Below are 21873 nucleotides of genomic sequence, written 5' to 3' on the forward strand. Positions count from 1 at the left end.
GTGCAGCGACAACTCCCAAGCTTGCACTGGAGAGCAGTTGGCAGCCCTGCCGAGCAGGCTCCAACTTCTGCATCGCTGGAGCCTCTCTGTGCTCCCCGTGCTGCTGTGCTTCAGAAAGTAAAGTGAAAAGCCATCTAGGGAAAAGCTTGATAACAAACCACAGCTGGAAAAAGAACAACAAAGAGATAGAACATCACAAGCAGAGGGGAAGAAAAAGCAAACCCAAGAATTTTCAAAGCTTTCTACTGATACGTGCATAAACTAAAAATAAACAAGACACGCAAGCAGCAGGCACAGACTTCATTTAACAGGTGATGAAAGGCATTTATATTATTTGTATGAAAGTATAAGGGTTCCATGGCAGCAAAGAATCCAGAAATAGCACATTTGTTATCAATTCTGTCCTCTAAACTGATACCTCACTGGGTTTTTTTCTGTCCTGTATTTTTCCTACTGGCTTCAAGATATAATGACTAACAGATGCTACAGCAGTGCCGTCCTTGATGAACGGGTAATTAAGAGATGAAAGTTCAGCAGTTGTTTCCAGTTACTGTCAGCTGAGCTGTACACTCCTCGTCCCGTAAGCGAGGGGAGGGGACGCACGAGCCACCCTCCGGCCTCGATGCCCTCGGTCGAGCGGCACACAGGGGCACGCATCAAGCAGGACTTGGAGGTCCTGAGAGAAACCACTCAGGTTTTCTTAGGTGTCGTCTCCAGGATTTAAGATTTGCAAATATTTACAATACTAAACTTAACAATATTCGCTACAATTAGTAAAGCTGATTAAAAATAATGAGTACTGCATACCTGATATTGATGAATGAGATACGTATGTCATATATGGATTCACTGCAGTTTGTTTGTACAAACCTGTACCTTTTCTCCTGCAAATAAAGCTTGTGAGTCAATAACTTCTGGAGCTCTGCTGATCTTCAAAACTTAATTTATTTCCTACAGCATAAACAAACAGAACTACGTGCGAGATACAGAGCAACTGCCACGTATGAATGAACACAATGTATGGCTTCAGGAAACCCTAACCCACTTTAGTTGCTACTCCCATTACTTGATAGTTGCCACAGTTTTCGTTGCTGCTTAGCTAACCTTAGAAATATGCCAACAGGGGCTTGTTTGTCACTTCTGCTTCAAGGTTTGGTTGTCAAAAACACAAGTTACAACCATAAAAACAAGCAAACAATACATAAAGCAAGGACAAGCTTGGCTAGTCTTCATAATTATTCAGCTGAACTTTAATTATTGCAAGAGTAAGACCAAGCATCTCAAAAGATGACAAATGAAGAGCGTCGTTCCATGCGTGACGCTGTTACGGTTAACAAATATCGCTATCACCATAAGCACGTAGTGCTGAGACACTCACGGTGTCAGGAGTAGAAAAAGCATTGCTTTGGGTTAATTACATTACCTAAAACAGATCACAGCTGGCAATAACGTTAATGACTCCATATAGGAAAACAGGCCACATGTGCTTATAGGTAGCAGGAAGCTGGGAAGGAGGTTAATAAAACTCAACCTGTAATTTCCGAATTACTTTTGAGCTAAAAATAATGTTTTAAAGTATTTTCTTTTGGGGGAGGCGGGGTTGGGAGAATGTACAGTGTGCTTTATGTTAAGGATCATTGAGGAGTGCACGAAAATCTTTGGTGCTGGTTTTAGTTTTTCAAAAAGAAGACCCAAAAACATCCCCATTGTAGATCTGAAGGTGATAAACAACATCTAATGGTATTTAATTAAAAAAAAATTAGATGAATCATTTATAATCAGATTTTTTTTTGTTCTCTAAACAGCAGACTATCAACCCAAAACCTGAACAAAAATCCTGAAAATGTACTCATACCATTAACCACTCCAACCAGCGCCAGAGTTAACAATAGTTCAGTTCACTCCACTCAAGACCATTTATTAAAGAAAATATGAAGCCTTAAATTTAAACACTTTGGTATTTATTATATCCTCTGGGAGTGGTTACGGAGAGTTGAACTACATACCAACTTACACCAAAATAACTAAATCTGTTTTCATTTCACACTTTGTGTTAATTCTCAGCAAATCTGCACGTGCACATTTATTTTGGAATCAGATACTTTTTCAAAATGTTGCCACTGGCTTTGAAGAGGTGGAAAGAGGTCCTGCCAGTGCCAAGCAGTCACAGAGTGATGGAGGGCTGGCTTCTGTTCCATGTTTTTCTCTCGAGTGCCACCTAAGCCAGGGACTGCTCTAATTCAGGCTAACTGGCACAGCCCCAAACAGCAGCATGTGGCCACGCTTGCTCAAATCACTCCCCACATTTGCTCATCAGGAGCTGCAAGGTGCCCCACACACGTGTCCTGTGCCATCTCTGTGCCAGTCAGTGATTTTTCCTAGCCTTCTGTGGAGCCATGGCAGCCATTCCTTTGGGTCACTGCTTTTTCGGGGGGGTTGTGCATATGCACACCAAGACAAAGAACAAAAAGTAAATGACTTTTTAAATGAATGCAAGTGTGGATTAATGTCTCTTTACCCAGCATTAAAAAAAAAAAATTACAACCCCCCCACACACGTGATTTTTTTTTTTTAATCTAGAAGCTCTGAATGACAGCTGCTTCCCTGAAATCCAGACTTGTATTAATGTCCTGACTCAGAGCTCAATGCTGGTGGAACCACCAGAACTTCAGGGCTTACATTTTCCTCCCAACTTCTTGGTACTCCCCTATCCATCCTTCAAGTTCTGATGTGGACCAAGTAAAACACCACAGCAAGAAACTACTGGTGACCAGATGAAACATTTCAAAAGACCCATCTCCCCCTTCAAGAAAAAAAAAAAAGGCAGCTTTGCATTATTGACTGCAGATGCAGGTACCTTTAAAATAAACCCAACCAAACACACGCCCAAAAGAAAACCCAAAATACACCAAAATGCTACACCACACTGTTACATCAGCAAAAATTCTCTTTTTATTTGTAATAATTATTCAAGCCCCATTATTACAGTATCCCCATACCTCAAGGCCTTTGCTGTGGCCCTCACTGGGATCAGGATTCTCTACCCCAGTAAAAATTCCTACCCCAGTAAAATAGACAGGTATTCTGCTTCTGTCGTGTTAGCCAGCTGAGCAAACAGATTAGGTCTGGGTTTATTGTTACTCGCACCAACACCAAGATCTTCCCACCATCCCAGACAAAACCAGCCCAAGGGAAGCAGCAGTGGTCCCACCAGTAGCTTACTGGACAAGTCTGTCTGGACTGCCACTTCTTGCAGGAAGGGCAAGGAGGAGGTGCTGTGATCTAGCACAGAGCTGCCACCAGCACAGTGTGGAAGGGACAAACTTCTTCTGGAGGGTCAAAACCGTGGTTGGCATGACACCCTTCCAGAAGTCAACCAACCAGCGTTGGACAAGCTGGGTCCAACGCAAGGGAACACAGACACAGTACTGCACATCACAGGGAGAAACGTGAGCTCAACGGCAGCCTCGTCATTAAAAGCTGGTTCTGAGGTAGGAGTGTGTGTGAGCAAAGCAGGCAAGATAAGCACAGGCTGTCTGCCTATCTGGATTGGAGATCTCACACTCACATGTGTTCAGGTATGCTTTCCTTTACCACAACAAATGTTCTGCTCTATCACCTTTACGCCCTGAGAAACTCTTCATTTTACCCATCCCCTGCAAGCAGCAGCCACAGGGCTCCCAAGTCAATGCTGATCTCAGCACTCCGGCACAAGAGGTAACCCTTTCCTGCCTCCAATCCCCCTCAGGAAGGGAACATACTTGTACCCTCCGTTTTCAACCAAAACCAAAGAAAACTCCAAATTTCTGTGATCTTCAAGTATCATGAACCTTGAAATTAAATTTACGTTTTCCATACTTACTGAAGACTTTTACATGTTCAGATTAGATATAATCTTAAGAATTTTATCCCCGTAAATTTTTGGCCATTTCCAATTTCTGGGTTGCCAGCAAAAGCACTCTGAAAAAAAATCAGGACTCCACATAACCAGGAAAAGGTGTTAATCATCCTGCTGCCAAAACAAATATCCTTATTGGGGTACTCAGCCATAGCAGCCCCTCGTACAATCTGAAGTGTATTATAGCAGATTTTCACATGCCGCTCTTGGAATTAGGCACATACATCTCAGCCTGGTATTTTTCCCTTCTCAGCCTTAATCTAATTTCTTTGAATACACTCAATTTTTGCTCTGCCAGGAGCATGAGGAACAACTTATAGCAAAGCCTGAGATTTTTAAATCAGTAGGAGTCAAACTACTAAAAAGCTCTAGACCCTAACTTTATCTTAGGAGTGACATGAAATATTTTTCCCATTAGCACTTTGCACATCTAACATTTCAAAAGCCACTGTGGACATTTACATCCACCATTCACTAGCTTTATTGGGAATCCTTCAGAGACTCATGTTACAGAACTCAACCGGGATAAGTATTTGAGAGCAATTAATCACTGGGGATATCACAAACACATCTCTTGTGAAATTTACTTAACTGAAGTCAAAAAGCATTTCACCCTTTCCACAGAAACCCTCAGACGTACCTCATGAAGTCATTTTGGTGTGTACAAGCACGTTATACTCCTTTATCAATTTCTGTGACAATAACATCCTTGATTTCTTTGCTAGGGGTTGTTAGAATGAATCAAAACAGGGGTTTTTGAGGAAGGCTTTTGAGGCTCGTTGAAGCAGAAGGAAAGATTTCAGCCTGGGCGTTAACCAACGGACCAGCGAGTAGGCTGCCAGCACAAGCTGGACGTGGAGGAGCAAGCATGAGCTGTGGTGTTCAGAGTGCCTCTGGACACTGCACGTAGGCGAAGAGGTAATCCAAGACACCTTTGGACCAGCCCGATATTGATCATTAGAGAAGGAACTTCTGTGGTGCACCAAAGTGAAATGTTATAACGGAAATACAAATCCTAACTTCATGTAACACTGAGGTAAAAAGCAATGTCTTGTATTTAAATGTCTCTGGAATGTCACAGGGAACAACTCAGTTATTTTTATTTATCATTAAAGTCATCATAATCAGCACAATCAGTCCAAGTCTGCAAAATACCCAGCACTCCTACTCCCTTCCGCCTCAGATCCGGCAAACAGATTTGGCCACTGATGTCTCACTCAAAGCCACACCGATCAAAGTGAGGTTCAGCAGAAGGCAAGCCAATTCCAGCCAGACCGAGCTTGTGCAGCCCACAAATTGGAGCACAGCTTAATCCATTAGGATATCCAATTTCACCAGGCTTGAGATGCAGGCTCTGATAATTGCTGACTTGGTTGTGCCACTTGACCTTCTGAATTTTCCTTGTTTTAACTGTAAAATGGGAATTCTGTCATCTTCAAAGCCATTTTGATATCTAGGAGAGAGAAAACCTTTTAGCCACGTCATCGTGGCTCATCACGATGGCCACGTCTATGCTGTGGCTCACTTTGAAACATTAGCCTTCAAATAAGGGAAGTTGCTCTTCCATCTAAGGATTTTTTGTTGGTTTTTTTCTGTTTGTTTGGGGTTTGGTATTTTTTTGTAGCAGTATTTTCATATAGAGGTTTCCCAATTCTTTTTGCATCAGTCCATTCTTCTGCATCCCCAAATTCAGTACGTGTCGTCTATTTCCAGTTTCAAAACTCAAGATCTGTCCCTTCAAGACTTGCAGAGACAGATCTCTAACCTTCAGACAGGCCTTAAACCATACTAGAGGAGATCTTTCAAGCTTACCATACAAGAGTGCTGGTCATTCTTAAGAGGTCTCACAGGGACGCTGGCAATCATGAGCACTCTAACCATCCATACTACTCAGAGGATTTCACCCACAGCATTTAAACTTTGGTTGATTTTTCACATCTATTTGTTTTTTTTCCTAAAATCTACCCCTCACACCCAGCAAAACAAATGACACTCTCCCCTTCCTCCCTCTCGCCCCCCCCCTCCTCCGCCTTTGTCTGTTTATTTTTCTTTCATGTACAAACAAACCCCCCCTCTGGCACCAGTAAGACCCACACAGGACAATCTCACTTGACTGCAAGATGGCTGCAGAGGACAGAACCTCATTATTTCAGTGGCATCAATGCCTGCCTCGTGCTAATTTTTTGTCCTCTTCAATCTGTCCCTCTCCCTCTGTGCCATCTGTTCCTGTAACCACTTCACCTTTTCCATACAGGGCAAAACAGATCTAATTCATTAAGTACAAAGGAGACATCAACTGGATATGTCAGCGCAGGTAGCCCCGGTCCCCCACTTTCTGGTGGCAGGAGACCCCAGCGCGCTGGCAAAAGCCCAGCGGGGAGCCACAGTGCCAGCCCGACACCGCACCGCTCACCCCACTGCCGCTCTGCTCTTACACCATACTCATTACTGAATATTAATAAAGCTTCATTAAAAACTCAAGGGCAGTCCTTTGGCAGGACGAACTCTGTTTTCAAATTTCAGTATTGCATAATCTGGCTTCCAGAGCATTCCTGGATACGCCAGCATTCAGGCTGCTACTTCCACTGCAGGTAATTAATTCCCTTTCCTCCCAAAACCCCTTCTTTATTTTTATAGCATTTCAGTGAAGAAGAATGGGGAATAATCTCAGCAATTTAAAAAATGAAACGAAACAAACCCATGACAGCTTAGAGCTACTGAAATAAATGGGAGAAAAGCTGGAGGGAAATAGGGTTCAAAAGATTTTTTAAATAAAAAACAATTTTAAAAATGTACCACAGTCCATGTGCAAAGCAAGCTGTTTGTGGAGCAAAGATAAAAGGAATATAATATGATTTACCATGCAATATAGCAAAATGTTGATCTAAACCAACTATCTAATTAGGAAGTGTTGGGGGATATTCTCCCTTCCAAGTTAAAAAAAAAAAATGATAAAAGCCCCAAAACTTACCTACAGACTCTTCACCTTTTTTTCTCTCTCTCTCCTACATCTTCACTAGATAGACACATTCCCAAAGTGCCCAGCCTTAGCATTAACTCCTGAAGCCAGCGGATTCTTCCCTAGAAAGACAGCACTCCAGTCTAAGGACAGACCCAGCTCCGAGGATGTGAGTGTGGGGGAGGGAAACTTCAATATTACAACCCATCCATCAACCACTTCTATAAAGCTCTTTTGTTCCAAGTTCATACTTAGCAACTCAAGGTCAAAACTGATGTTGGAAAATGCAAATCGTAAGTCAACCCAGACTCTCACCCCTCCTTGTCTTCTTGACCTTACACGCAAACAAGAAACAGGCAAAAAGAAACTGTAGCTACACAATCTACTCACATAAAATTGTATGTCAAGGAGTGATATCAACTGAAACACAACTGTGGGTTCGGTTCTTAAACTGCACCACTAACGATACAGATTAGAAGAACAAAATCACACTATGTGTGTTTAGGACCCAGCGCCTTTACTGCTTTGGTTTTCTTACAGGTTGGACAAAGTCAATCATTTGGTTTCACCTGGGGAGGGATTTTATTTTGTCTGGGTTGTTTTGTGGGTTTGTCTGTTGTTTTTTTTCTGGGGTTTTTGTTGTTGTTGTTGTTGCTGTTGGGGGCTGGTTTGGTTTTCTCTTGAGACACACATAGGGTTTGATTGAAAACACCACAGGGAAAACTAACTGGTTTTAAAAAACCCCAACCAACAACCTTTTCCTCTCTGGTAAAAAATAAAGGAACACATCTCTATTAGCCTTTGGCTTTAAGAAGTCCTGGGTCAGATGTGGGCAGCCTTAACAAAGAAGAAAAATAGTAGGTATTGCAAATAAAAAGCAAGGGTTTCACTGCAGCAGAGGAAACAATGTATTCCACAGGCTGTAACTATTCTCCTTCGAAACACAATAAGGAAAAATAAATAAATCATCCTTTATGCTCAAATACTGCAGGCCAGACTTTTCAGTGAACCCCATTTTTTTTTGCAAGGCTCCACAGCAGAAAGCAACAGAGGTGCCAAATACCTGAGATTACAAGCTTATCCAGCGGATATTTCCCAGAGGTGCTGTACCAAGCATCAATTTACATATACAACACAAAGACAGCGTAAAACAAGGGACCTCTGACACAAAACTGTGATGTAGTATTTAAATCTCATAATTTTAGGATGATCTGGTAGTCTTTGGAATTGTCATCTCAAAATGTTTTAAAGTTTTATTCCAAGAGCTGACATATAACATCTTTCATATGGGGAAAGTCCTGCCAAGAGCTTTAAATTTAGCTTTATCGAATGCCAGTTTGGCCTCCTCCATGAGAATCTGTGCTCTTTAATGAGAGTTTATGAACTTTCATTGGGAGAAAAAAAAAAAGGGTATATAATAATAGTTTGCCATCTATGTAAGTTAATAGCTTATGTAAAATACAAGGTCATCCTGCAGTCTAACAAAAACATTTTAAACTAAGTATTTTCTCTCCAACAGCTTTTATTTAGCCCTTAAATCACAAGTTTCATTTAAAGCACCATCACGTACACGCATCATGCAAGTCCTGGCAATTAACTCAGTTTAACGGGGTGCTCAGTTAGGCAAAGGCCAGGAAAAATGTGTTTGATTAGCAGCAACTCAGCTTACCAAGGGACTACTTTATTTGATCAACTGCTGCTGTGGATGATGAAATAGGTGTTCCCCATAACTCTCACTGGAGTTCACTTGCTTGCCCCAAGCAAGATGAAGAACAGAACTATATGGTATCCTTTCTAACCCGGTTAATGAAGCTCCCATCCACACATGCAAAAAAAAACCAAAAAGAAAAGAAAAAGAAGAAAGGGTACTGCATTAACGTACCCTAGATCCTAGACAGTTTCCAAAACCCCAGCCAAGAATCTTTGTCGGTATTTCAAAAAGAAGCCGCTGCTGAAATTCTTAAGGATGCGGAAGGGTTGTTCGGGGGGACTCCTGCAAACACGGAGCGCTTTTCACTCTCTAAGAGACGTTGCTGACAGCATCTGCAAGGTGAGATACTGGAAACAGCTTTCACTATCTCCAGTGGAGATAGTTTCCATCTTTCTGAGTTCAAGTTCATTACCTGGCCTGTCAATAGAAAGGCAGTAGATATTTTCATTGTGAGTATTAAAGCTCTTCCAAAGAAGCACTACAAGGTCAGAAGTCCTCAAGTAACTATGAATAAAAATTAACATTTTTTAAAAAATTATAATATAAAACATTATTTTTGGCTGCCAGATTTGTTAGTTGATTAACTAACAGCCTCCCTTACCCACCCTTTTTCAGCTAGATATGTTAAAGTCACAAAGTACACCAGCTCTCTTGAGTGGGTTTGCATCTTGGGTGCGAATTAGCATCCCTCTTGGACAACCTTCCAGTAAGAAGAGTATATTAGGGTTCCCACTTACAGTGCTTTGACAAGAGGCAATGAGCACAAGCTGAAATCAAAGAAACTCCATTTAAACATAAGGGAGAGCTTTTTTTACTATGAGACTAATCAAACACTTACATGGGTTGCAGAGGGCTGGAGCACCTCTCCTATGAAGACAGGCTGAGAGAGTCGGGCTTCTTCAGCCTGGAAAAGGAAAAGCTCTGAGGAGACCTTATAGCAGCCTTACGGTACCTAAAGGGGGGGCTTTACGAAAGAAAAGATGGGGACAGACTTTGTAGCAGGGCCTGTTGCAACAGGACAAGGGGCAATGGTTTTAAACTAAAAGAGGGTAGATTTAGACTAGATATAAGGAAGAAATGTTTTATGATGAGGGTGGTGAAACAATGGAACATGTTGCTCAGAGAGGTGGTGAAGGCCCGATCCCTGGAGACATTCAAGGTCAGGCTTGATGAAGCTCTGAGCAATCTCATCTAGTTAAAGGTGTCCCTGCTCACTGCAGGGGGTTGGAAGAGATGACCTTTAAAGGTCCCTTCCAGCCCAAGCCATTCTAAACCATTCTATGATCTCCTGCATCCGAGATTCTATGATTCTAATGGCCACAAAAAGTGCGCTTTGATTAAGCTCTCAAGGCACGATCTTTGGCAAGTACTCAAGCAGCCTCCAGAACTTTTCCTTGAAAAGTTTCATTCAGTTCAAACTCACAGAGTCACAGCTTCAGCAACAGCCACTGAGGTGAGGTGAGAAACCAGAAAAGGCACTGCAGCAAATGGCAAGCTGTTAGGCACCTTCTGTAACGCCCTGTAAGAGGAGACCGTGCTCTGGTGCTAACTGAGATCACGCAGGACTTGAGGTTGAGTGATGAGAAAGACTCTGGTCATTTTCAGTGTTTACCCACAGAGTTCATCCCAAAGCCTGCTATTTGCTGGTGTCTGCCTTTTGTCAGCCAGTCATTTTTCCAACTTACTGTTTCTGCTAAATGCTGAGAGATTCTGGGTCCTCCCTGGTGAGTTCTAACTTCTACTGGAAATATACCCACACCTTCATTTTTCTTCAGGATTAAGTTTACTTGCATTTTATTTTACAAGCCACTAACAATAACAATCTAAACTAGAAATATTTACATGCATCAGTATAAACTAGTGATAAAACCAAGGGAGCACAACCGTGCCGAGCTGACAGGAGCGCAGACGAAGAAAAGCTTTTGTCTGCTGTGACCTGATTTGTTTTCATACCAGTTGCACTACACTACACACTTAAATCCTGTAAATATTTGATGTATTAACCTGCAGCACATTATCTCGATGTGCGATGCTAAATTACTCTTCAACCCACTGCTTACAAGCTGTAGCTATTTCCAGGCTGCAGCAAGTTTCCCAGTCTGTCAGCAAGGTTACTAACAGTGACAAAAGGATTCCTAAGCAGAAAGCTGCTGTATTTTGGGTGTCGGGAAAAGGAGTGGGAGAGGAAAACACTCTGTTAGAGGAACAGGGTCAGAACAACAAGCCTGGAAGACAACTCCCTCCCATGTTGCATACCGAGCTCCGCAGAGGGGACATCACGAATTACACAACTCAGTCCAAGCTCAGCAATGAGTGGGAGTAGGCAAGATAGTCAGTGCTGCAGATGATTTTGCTCTTTGTTACCTTTTGGTAGACACCATGTCTCTACAACGTATATGTAGAAAATAAAAGGGGCTTTTGTAACCTGACAGACAAAAAACCACCACAAGCTTTATGTTTTTGTGGTATTCTTTGCCTCAGGCAAACACTCTGTGTAACCCGCTCTTCCTCTAGACCTAAAGAAGGCCCGTAACTGTTGTGAAACTCTGGGCTCTTCAACACAGATTGTTTCAAGCCACACTTAGCTAAATTGCCAGCTTCTAGTTTGACCAGTATGTCTCAAGACTAGACTCTCTTGGGGCAAAAAGCCTCATGCTCCCAGTTAAATCTCTACTGTTGCCGTGCTAAATAAGTGCTTTCTAATGTTTTAAGGAAATTTATGATTGCAAGTAAGCTAACACTGCAGTTTCACCTTCCTCCAGGACAAAGGAGCAGAGCGTCCCTCTTCTCCATGCAGAGGACTTCTTGCTGAAGGGCAGCCCTGTCCTACCACCAACCACAGAGACAAGGCAGGGTGAGAACTGGCTCACCCTCACCTCATTTTCTCCAGCTCTCTTATCTTCCCTGAACATAAAGATCACGATGACAGATTGCAATTCTGTATATTTTATAATATACTTACGATATAATTATAGCAGCAACTATAATTTCAAAATCAACTATAATAATCTATTCACATTTAAACCACCCTTGTTAAGGTCATGCTTGCCTCCCCAGGACAAGGTAAACCCTACACGATGCTACCCAGGATTTCGGCAAGCACAGTGGCAGAGCCACTTTTCAGCACACCTTGCACAACCCAGGCCGAGCCCAGCTGCAGCCCAAGGGGGTCAGGGCTCCCCCCACCCAATCTCTGCAGGACTGCTCCCCACAGGGCCCGGGCTGTCCCAGCCTGCCCAACAGGACTCCACACGCTCCCCACTGTGAGGGGAGCAGCCACAGATACGGGGAAGGGTGTTGGCCAGGCAGAGATCACTTGCTATACCAGTTTCAGTATCTGGGCTTCCATCAAGCTCCCAAACACAGCTGGTACAAACCCCTGCTATTTGCCCACTATCACCCTTCTGTTTCCGACCCCCTCCCTATGGAGGGCATTCAGCCACGCGAACTGACTTTTGGTGATAAATATCCCTGTACCTTGTAACACTCTCAGTCTTCTATCACATACACATGCTACTAAAAAAAAAAATAATCTAGCAGGAGGCACTGCACTGTAAGTACCTACCTCTACTTTAATGGAACAAGGAAACAGTTTATTGAACAGGTTTTAGAAAACTAGATCTAAACTGAAACACCCGGGCATATTATGAACATTACGTTATTTTCTTTCTCCCTGATACCATGTGTATCAGAACTTACTAAGTTCTTCCTCCTATTTAAAATGTTAAAAGTTCACAATACAGCTTTGCTTGTGCTACCTTTCTTCAAAACTGAAAATCAAGTACCACAGTTAACAAAAAAGGGACTGTTCTGGATAAATTTTGTCAGAGCTTGTTCCCATTTGCCTTCTTTTTTCTAATTCAAAACTTTTTTGTGCCTCTGTGGACAATTTGCCCATCAACATTTAAGTTTTTCAAGCCACTCAAGCAGATTCAGTTACTTAGCATCAACCAGATACTGAATAGGAAGGGAAAGGCAACACCACTCACATGGGAGCTCTTTCCTCTCCTACGAGGATGACAAAAGGTGCCACCAGAGATAACCCACACACCTCTCAGTCCCGCTGAGCTTCCCGTAAGCAAACTCTGTCTGTTGTCAGAGGCAAAAGCTCACTAAAGTAGAAAACAGAAGACAGATGTCTGTTTGCCAGGAGGAAGACTAAACTTGTTCTCTTACTCAAACCCATGCTGTTGAGAAGCCTTATCAATGTAACAACCAGATGCAGAAGAGTATCAGTGAGCAGCAAGATTTATCCTACCACTTAGAAACTGATGAGAGCTCTTCTGTGGACAGCATTTCAACACTAAGCAGGAAAACAAAAAGGGAAGTAAGCAAGGAGAAAGAAGAACATTCAAGTACAATACCTTACCATTTAGAATATTCTGGAATGTCTCTTGTTTTCTTTTTCCACTATTTCCAGAAAAAAACAAAAAAGCCACTGTCACTATCACTCAATATACTTCAGAGCTCTACTTTAGCTTTTTTCCATCACGATTTACATCAATATTTGTTACTAGTAGCACAAAATAGTTAGCTCGATTCTTCAAATAGTATCCATAGTTCCAATTTACTTCAGGAGACACCTGTTATAGTCCCAATCCACAGGATTATTAGGAAAAGTAGGAGCTAAGAAATTTTAAAAAATTAAAAACTTAGATTAATCAAAATTCGCTTACTTTGACTAAAACCTGAATGAAGTAAAGGAATACCCAGTCGACTAACATAACACATTTACTGGTTGTCAAGATGTTAAATATCAAATTGAAACAGAGCTGCTGCTCACATGTAGATTAGGGAAATTAAACCTGCTGAAACATTAAAAGGATCTTTAAGTTCAAAAGTTATAAGTACTCAGCTACAGATAGACAACAAAGTGAATTCCTTTGAATCATTTTATTTTAATTTCAAGTAATGCCTGGATGCTCTCACTTCCACCACTGTAATGGTGTAAATGGTTTCACTCCTATACCAGAGCAACAGACATGCCTGTGTTTGGAAGGAAAGCATTACAAATGATCAAAGGGACATACTCAGGCAGATTATTATGAGGGTGCTATCCACAGTGCCACAACCCCAGCCAGGAAAGCCATGCTGGGGCTAACATGGAGGGGTATGTAACGGAGGGGTGAGGAGGGGCTGTCCCAAGAAAGCCAGAAGCTCAATCAGATGTGTCCATTTCCTGTCTGCCTCCCATCCCCTCACCTCCTTCCTCCCAGATCCTATCAACTATCAGTCATGCAGAGAGCATCGTATTTGTGGAAGAGGAGATGGCTGAGGTCAGTTTTATCAGGCACAACACGGGTGGCGAGGTACAGAGCGGACACGGAAGCTGTCACCCCTCAGAGCAGGCAGGACGGGAGATGGAGAAGCAGCTCAGAACACAGCCGGGGTGGGATCCCCAGCTATTAAAGAACAGGAGGGAGAAAAACTAAAATGAAATTTTTTTAAAATTAGGCCTTGACCCAAAAGGTGTGTAGACCTATGGCCCCAACAGGGAAATTCTCAAGAGGAGTTATGGCAAAGCAATAACCAGGCAGTGTCTCTCTCCGCAAGCCTTGCTGCCCTGACACTGCTGCACGGCGACGTCCGCCTAACCACACTCAGCAGGGCCCTCAGCATCCACACTCTGGCTACTCACGCCTCTCTAAGGGCAACAGCACCTCACACACACAGTGCTGATTAAAGGACAAAAGGCCAATAGACAAATAAATAAATAAATAAGTGACAGCCCGACTTAAACCACCATCATCCACAAACGACAAAGGAAAAGACAGGACAGCCTGAAGCCAGAAGAAGCCCTGCCCAACTAAAACACAGTGTGATACAAATACAAAGCACTTGCAGAGTCCACCCATGTTAATCAGCGTTTCACCCACACGCAGAAAGATCGTTTTTTTCCAGTCTCTCAAGTGGCACGTCATCCGCGCCTGCTGGAGACTGCCAGCCAACCAGCAGGTTTCCTACCAAACCTACAGCCCAGGACAACATTTAATTACCACATTTAATTGATCTTGTTAACTGTTAGGCTGGCCAGCTTTGATCTCGCCTGCTGATAGTTAGCTTACAACTACAAAAGAAACTGGGACTCTGCATAATTGCCAAGCCTGCGATGCGCGGTATTTAATTCCTTCGATTTCTCAATCCCCCTCTCTGTCTGTGCTGCACCAACCCTCCTGATAACAGGAACCAAAGCACATGCCCTCATTTATCCTATCACTTATTTGAACTTGGTTGGGGGAGAAAGATGAAGAGGAAAGAGAAATCCCTCCTTCCTTCACCCAGAAATACAGAAAAGGGCCAGGAATTACCATAGTGAACCTGCCTGTGGCAACATTAAGCGCAGTATCCCATGGCTGGAGGCAGCTGGCACCAAATGCTTAGGCAGAAGGTACAGGAATCACAAAGCACATGCTGGATAATCTGCTGCCCACCCCCCTTGAAAGCTCTGCCTGACTCTCCACTGGTTAGAAGCTGGTTTAAATTTCAGAACAGAGGTTTTGAGGAATTTCAGTGGGTCTCCACTCTGCTGTTTTGCATCTGTAAGTAGGTTCACCCAAAAAAATGCCTCTTCTGCAGGAGCTTCCCATCAGCAGCTTAGGAGTGAAGCCCACAAGACCAAGATTACTAGCTCGCACTCAACCAAGCTGAGACTATGCCAATACCAATAGGAAGAGAAACTTCTGAGGACATTTCATTGTATCCTAAAATACCTAGGAGCCTCCAAAATAGATGCCAATTGAAAACAACTAAATACAAGTATGTTTAATTCATCAACTACCTCTCCTAAATACCGTTTTCCTGAATGATCAAGCCAATCATAAGATCTACGGAAATAAACGTTCATAGGTGGTGTATAATAGGTCCTGAGCAATGTACAAAGCGGCTCTAAATTTCAGCCAAAGAGTGTCAACTGTTTTCAAAACAGCAAGCCAAGCCCCTCATCAAACTGAATTCAGCTGGAGCTTTGCCACTCAGCGGGACAGCGACTTGGCCCACCATCCCCATGGGAAATCTTTTTCTAACTCAGACTTTCTTCCTGCTTTTTTCAAATGAGATCTCCTTTGGATCAGGTTGAATTTCCACAGATAATTAGTCTTGCACTAGCTAAATAAAACAAGAGTTATATTGCTTCGGAGCAGTAATCTGAATAATGACAATGGGTTAAAAGAGAAAATTTCTCTTTTTTTTTTTTCTAGGGGATTTTAGCAATTAACTGTTTAACATGGTTTGAACTTTGCTGCTGAACCTCCACAACAGAGAGGAGAAAAGTACCATTGTGCACGACCACTTGAAGCATCTGCAGAGTACTGCTGTCGAAGTGTCACTCCCAAAGATGGTTAGAACAGGCTTTCCCCCTGCAAGCCAGCCCCTTCCCACCAAAGCTGCATCGACAGCACACCATGGTTTTGGTGGGTGGCTTTGGGGAGGACTGGTTGGGTTGGGATTTTTTTTTTTTTTGCTTGGTGTGATGGGGTGTGTTTTGGTTGGTTTTGGGTCTTTTTCTAAACCTTTTTCTAAATAAGGACATTTCTTGTTATGATGGGCATCTTGTATGCTCTTTCCTTGCACCAGAAGCTATAGGAAGGCCAGAAGCCGGTGAGCCCGTTCATCTCCTGCCTGCTGCTGATACTGCCGCGAATAATTCACTTTTGGTGGCCGGGGATGGAGGAGGGGTTTCCCTAGGAATAAGCTGAATAAAGCTTCCTGTTCGGCTAAAGCAGGAAATGTGCTCCAGTACTGCCTTGCACACAAAGAGTGGAAAATACTTACTAAACAAAATAGCAGGAGATGAAGTGTAAACTGGATTGTCCTCACATCATGCGGACAAATAGAAAGCCACACTCCCCAACCCCCCCAGCTCTCTTTCATTAAAGTTCTTAAACTTGAAAAAAACCCAAACCCAAACACATAAATATGTATACATGTTCTGTAAGAACATCAAATGATTATGCTGTGCCTTTAAAACCAAACACCGAGGATTTTAAACAACAACAACAATGCTAATTAGGAGGTAGCATTTCCTCCCTCCCACGGGATCAGTTTCTTCTTGTTAGAATAGGAGGTACAACTGGCCAAACCCCATCCTACTACTGGAGAAACCAAACCAGACGTTGTCATTAGGTTAACCTCCCAGCATCTGTCTCAAAACAACTCTCTTCAGAAAGACTAAAAATAGACAGGACAGAAGACAGAAGGGACAGCTTTCCAGTCTGTTGAACCATTAGGAGTCACAGAGAACAGCAATATTAGTTTTTGCATAAGTATCTGCAGACAGTAGAAGACAAATGTGAATGGAAAACACATCCTTCCTCCTGGCCTATAAAAACAGCGACTGTTTAAGGCCTCAGCGTTTCTCAAGAGCTGGCCTTTGTAACTCATGCAAGATTTCTCCATTTCTGCCATCGTGAGGAGTTCTGATCACTTCTAGGAGGCACTTGCCCTCACGCACCCCAGACATTTAAGAACTGAGAGTGATGGAAACAACGTCACCTAATACCAGGTCACAGCTACAGATAAAGATGAAAAGCAGTTAGGCAAGTTCCATGGTGTAAAACATACTGCAGCCATACAACAAAACACCACGCGAAACTGCAATGTGCATAAGCTTAATGAAAACCTGATGAAAGACTGTTTAAAAAAAAAAAGTACTGGATCTAATGAATTCTCTAGACGTGGCTAGCACAGTTAAAGTCAGGCCACGAGTGCTGCGTGCTGCACCTGAATTTTATAAGCCACCTTGAGCCGTTAGTGCCTCCCACCATCATGAGTTACAGACCAGTCATCAGCCCCACAGGTAACTGTGTCATTGTGTTTTGACGTCTCTTCTTAGGGTACAACACCCTGCTCGTCATGCAAAGCTCAAAGACGTGTCAGGAGAGCATTTTGCTAAAGGGCCTTAAAAATATCCTTGCACTGACATAGAGTCAGGCTCAAGTTTCTCAGTTGGGGGGGCATAAAGAGAAGCTTCTCTACCACCCTAACTGGAAAATTTAAGACAGCCAAACCAAACCAGAGAGAGCTAAACCATTCCAGTGAACCCCAACAGCAGTGGTGAACCCTGGGAAAACCAACCACCACCAAGGTTCCATACAACGGAAAGCTACCCCTCAGTACCCTGAAGCAGCCATGAAGCTGAGCTCTCTGAGTGCGTGCATGGCACACCAATACAAAGCCCTGGAAAGCAGGCCTCCTGGTTGCTGTGCACGGCAGAAGTCCAGCCACACTTGCCAGATGAAGCAGTTGCCCCGCAGTAAGGGCTGCAAAGACACAGCACCCACTGCTGCGTCATTCACCCATCTGCCACATCAGCAGGTTCTTCCCCACATGGTGCAAGGAATGAAGTCGGACCGACACACTCACTGTGGGATACCAAAGAGTGGGCAACAGGAGAGAAACAGCGGAGATTGTTCCAGACACATTTACCTACTGACACCCTGATAAGCACATCTAGGAGCGCACGGATCCTACGCACAGGGACGCGCCGTACAGCCAGACAAGCAAGCGGTGTCCATGACCATAAGGAATGACTAACAGAAGACAAAGAGCTCTGTTCTGCTTGCCATCCCTCCCTCACGCTCCCATGCTCAGCGAGGAACAAACGCTACTTGGACCCCTAGTATCTGGAGAACGGACACTGAGTGAAACTTCACTTTGAAACAAAACAATGACTGTACACAGAAGCAAAGCCCCCTCGCATTTTCGCAGCAGGTACCTTCCCAAGCACCAGGGACACATGTAGCATAGCTTGTATCAGCCTCCGGTCCGCAGCTACTTCCCAAGAAACAGTTGCGACCCAGATTTGAAGCTTGCTAGTCCTCTTCTGGTCCTTCCCAGATAACGATCATGCTGGGATAACAGAAGTCACCCTGGGACCTTCAGTTCCCAGAGGAAATCATTGTCTGGGCTCACAAAGAGAACAAAAGCCGTTTATTCAAGTAGAAATTGCCTATGATTTGAAAAGCAGGTGTACAGCATCCTACCCCCTCTCACTGAAAGCCACAGCAAAGTGCTTGAGCTATCTGACATGTCACGCTGCATCTGCCTGCGCACCACAAGAGATACAGTAGTTTACAATATTTTCCCCCACAAGCAAAGGTTTGTGAGCAGTAAGAATCTAGTAAATAGGAAAGCAGTGAAATTTGTTCACAATCCCTGTGGCTCTTACAATCCCGCACCAGCAAACTGCTTTCTCCAGGAAGCTTCTGTATCTTCAAAAATGGGAAGGAAAAACCTCCTTTACCACTGTTCCCAAACAAAGCCAGCATTATTAAGCCATTCTCTTTGTTTTGCAGGTATTTCCCCTTAACGCCAGGAACAGCACTAAACTTTCAGACAAGCCTTGACAGCTTGCATGGCTTTGCAGGGAAATTCATGATGCTAACTGATCATCCCACCTGATCTCCTTGGCCAGATTACAGCGTGCGGAAAGCATACAAGAGAACTGTCGTGTCTTTATGCACAACTTCATGTCAATGCACTTGGCCAACACATCAGTTCCTTGGGACCGATCGGAAAATAAACTAATCTTCCTTTACAAAAGGCTGTATTTCATACAATTAAAAAAAAAAAAACCCAAAGAAATCATCATTCATTCTCATTAACTTTATAAATGAAATCTTTGAAACGTAACTATTAGCAGCAGCAATGAAGCTATTAAGTAGCAAAATTAAATGGGACAGCAGAGACGCCAAAGAATTTAAAACCAAATGGAGAAAGGCGAACACAAGAACTGCACCCAGTTGTGGGAACTGCAGGGACAAGAACAAAGATCATCCAATTAAAAGCAATAACAGGCTTAGCTCAAAGAACCGAGTTGTACATTTCCTTTGTTTTTTTATTACACCTTGTGCAAAACAATGGCCCACAGGGAATGCAGTAACTAGATGTCAGACACATGTAGCATTTCAGGGTTTGCACAGTGCAGCACTAGCCTTGTTTCACCCCTCCCTTTAGATGTGCTCCATCAGTGTATGGTAATAATTGGCTCCCCATTTAAACTGGAGATAAAGAAATACTACTTCCTATCAAGGCATCAATGTAATGTATCACCACACTGAAGGCATCCTCAGTAATAAAACATTCTCACTTCAAGTCTGACTGCACCATGCCATGCCAAACTAGCATAACTAAACTGGCAGAAAGGATGTACCTGTCTTGGTGAGGAAGAGAAGCTCCCTAAGTTTGTCAGGAAGTTACAAACGTGTGAAACTGGTTATCACAAAACTTTCACCTAACACTTACAAACCCCGGGAACAGCCTTTGGGTAAGGGCAATGACCATTTCTTCCTTTGGATGAACCCCATGCTGAGGTACACAGAAGGAACACATAAGGAGGAGATGTAAGGAATAATTCTGTAATTAAATCGCTGTTCTCCACACGGTGTTCGTACTCTTTAATAAAACCTTACCTGTGAAAGCCCTTCCTTATCAAGTTTGTTCAGAAATGTGCTGCATGCTAAGCAGACTTTCTGCTTCCATTTAAACGAAAACCAGGGGTGGTCTCTGCGCACCAAGCCCAGTTAGGCTGCGCTTATACCTTGCACAGCTGCCACAGACGTTGCAACACAGTTGTCAGGATTCCTGAGTGTTTCCAACGCATTGAGAAAGTTAAAGCTGATGTTGCAAGCCTCCTCTCGCTTACTCGGGGGTGGGGTGGGGGGTCCTAGGACATGCACTAGAGAAATTCCACCTAGCAGATAAATTTTTTACAGGATGCTTTCCCCGAAGTTGGATCAAGCTCAAGGAAGCACGTTTCCTATAGCTCTGTGCAGTAGGTCGCTTCTGAGGGCCGCTTAACAGGCTCCAACAGAGACTTAACACGAACCTCCTCACACCTCCACTACTTAGGAATCCGAGGGCAGATCTGGGTCTTGCAGCTTAGGCTCTGTATGAAGCTGCAAATACAAACTTGGGATGAGCTCTGCACACAGAACTGAAGCCCAGGAGAAGCGAGAGTCACGAAACCTAAGTACACCCAGGTTCGTATTTACTGAGGTCTGCCCAGGCACATCCAGAAGCATTAACCGGGCATGCGGGCCGAACTGTCAGAAGCCCGGCTGACCCCAAGTGCAGCGTAAACCCGGCAAAAACATCTGAACAACACCCCCTCAGCGCTCACCCGGGAGTCCCGCGCTGCCTCCCAGCTAAACCCTCCCCGCGCTGGCAGTGCCGCCAGCCAGCCTGCTCCCCTCCGCCCTCGCCGCTGACACCCTCTCCCCGCTGCAGGAGACTTCTGCCAGGCAGAGGCACTGGGAAACCACCAGCAGCCACCGGCCCCGCACGCCGAGACCTCCCCGCCGGGCCAGAGCCCGGGGCCGGGGTCACCAGGAGAGGGGCGAGCAGCGCCGCGCTGCAGCCGGCAGCCACCGGCGGGGTCCCGGCACGGAGCCGCGGCGGGACGCCGGGGGCGCCGCCACCTGAACGCGGGAAGGGCGAGAAGGGGATGCTCAAGCTTCCCTCTTCCTCCTCTTGTTTAAACAGATAAATAAATAAATAAATGAAACCCTGCCGCGCGAACTGCCCCGCCACCGGGCGGGCTCCCGGGCCAGTGTCGTGCGTGTCGCCCTGTCCCGTGTCCCCCCCGCCCCCCGTTCCCCCCCATCCCGGGGCCGGCCCGCCACTGTCCCGGGCTCGCAGCGGCGGGGAAGGGTCGTACTCACGGATCTTGACTTTGCGGTGGTCGAGGCGGGCGAGGAGCCCTTCCAGGGCGCCGAGGCGGCGCTGAAGCCGGGCGTTGCGGTGGCAGAGGGAGTCCGCCTCGCTGAGGATCCCGCCGAAGATGTCGCCGGCGCAGCGGGAGAGGTCGGAGAGCTGCATCAGCAGCGACACCAGCGCGTACGAGCTGACCTGCTCCAGCGCCCCGAAGAGCGGCACCGCGCCGCGGCGGCGCCCGCCGCCCCCCTCCGTCGCCCCGGCGTGGTCCCCCGGCGCCGGGCCGCCCCGCTCCGCGCCGTCCCCTCCGGCCTCCTCCAACCTGCACAGCTTCAGCGGCTCCAGGGTCCGCAGGGGGAACGGCATCGCGGCGGGGGAAGAGGGCAGCACGGGGCACGACGGCGGGGCGGGTTGGGGGGAAGAAGCTAGGCGTCCCCGGCGCTAAAAGTCTTCATCCGCGCAGCGGCCGCGGTGACAAAAGTTCGGGAAGAGGAGAGGAGAGGGAGGGAGGGAAAGAGGGAGGGAAAACAACAACAACAAATGAATCGGGGCGGGAGGGCGGCCGGGCTACGCGTTCCGGAGCCGGGGGGGAGCCGCTGCCGCCGCCTCGGCGGAGGGGGAGCCCCGCACGGCGCCCATGTGCGGGAGCGGCCC

The 21873-nt window shown here is 45.0% G+C and overlaps 1 protein-coding gene across 1 annotated transcript in view; it reads right to left on the reverse strand.

The window, feature by feature from the left end:
* Positions 1–21585, reverse strand: part of NHSL1 (NHS like 1) — a gene marked incomplete at both ends in the record, with an annotated part of 176687 nt that extends 155102 nt beyond the window's left edge. The window contains one exon of the mRNA XM_084262276.1: positions 21228–21585. Coding sequence (XP_084118402.1) covers positions 21228–21585 — 358 coding nt within the window. The remainder of the gene's footprint in view (positions 1–21227) is intronic.
* Positions 21586–21873: the final 288 nt, after the last annotated feature.

Source organism: Gallinula chloropus (genome assembly GCF_964237585.1).
Source record: "Gallinula chloropus genome assembly, chromosome: 3".
Taxonomy (NCBI): domain Eukaryota; kingdom Metazoa; phylum Chordata; class Aves; order Gruiformes; family Rallidae; genus Gallinula; species Gallinula chloropus.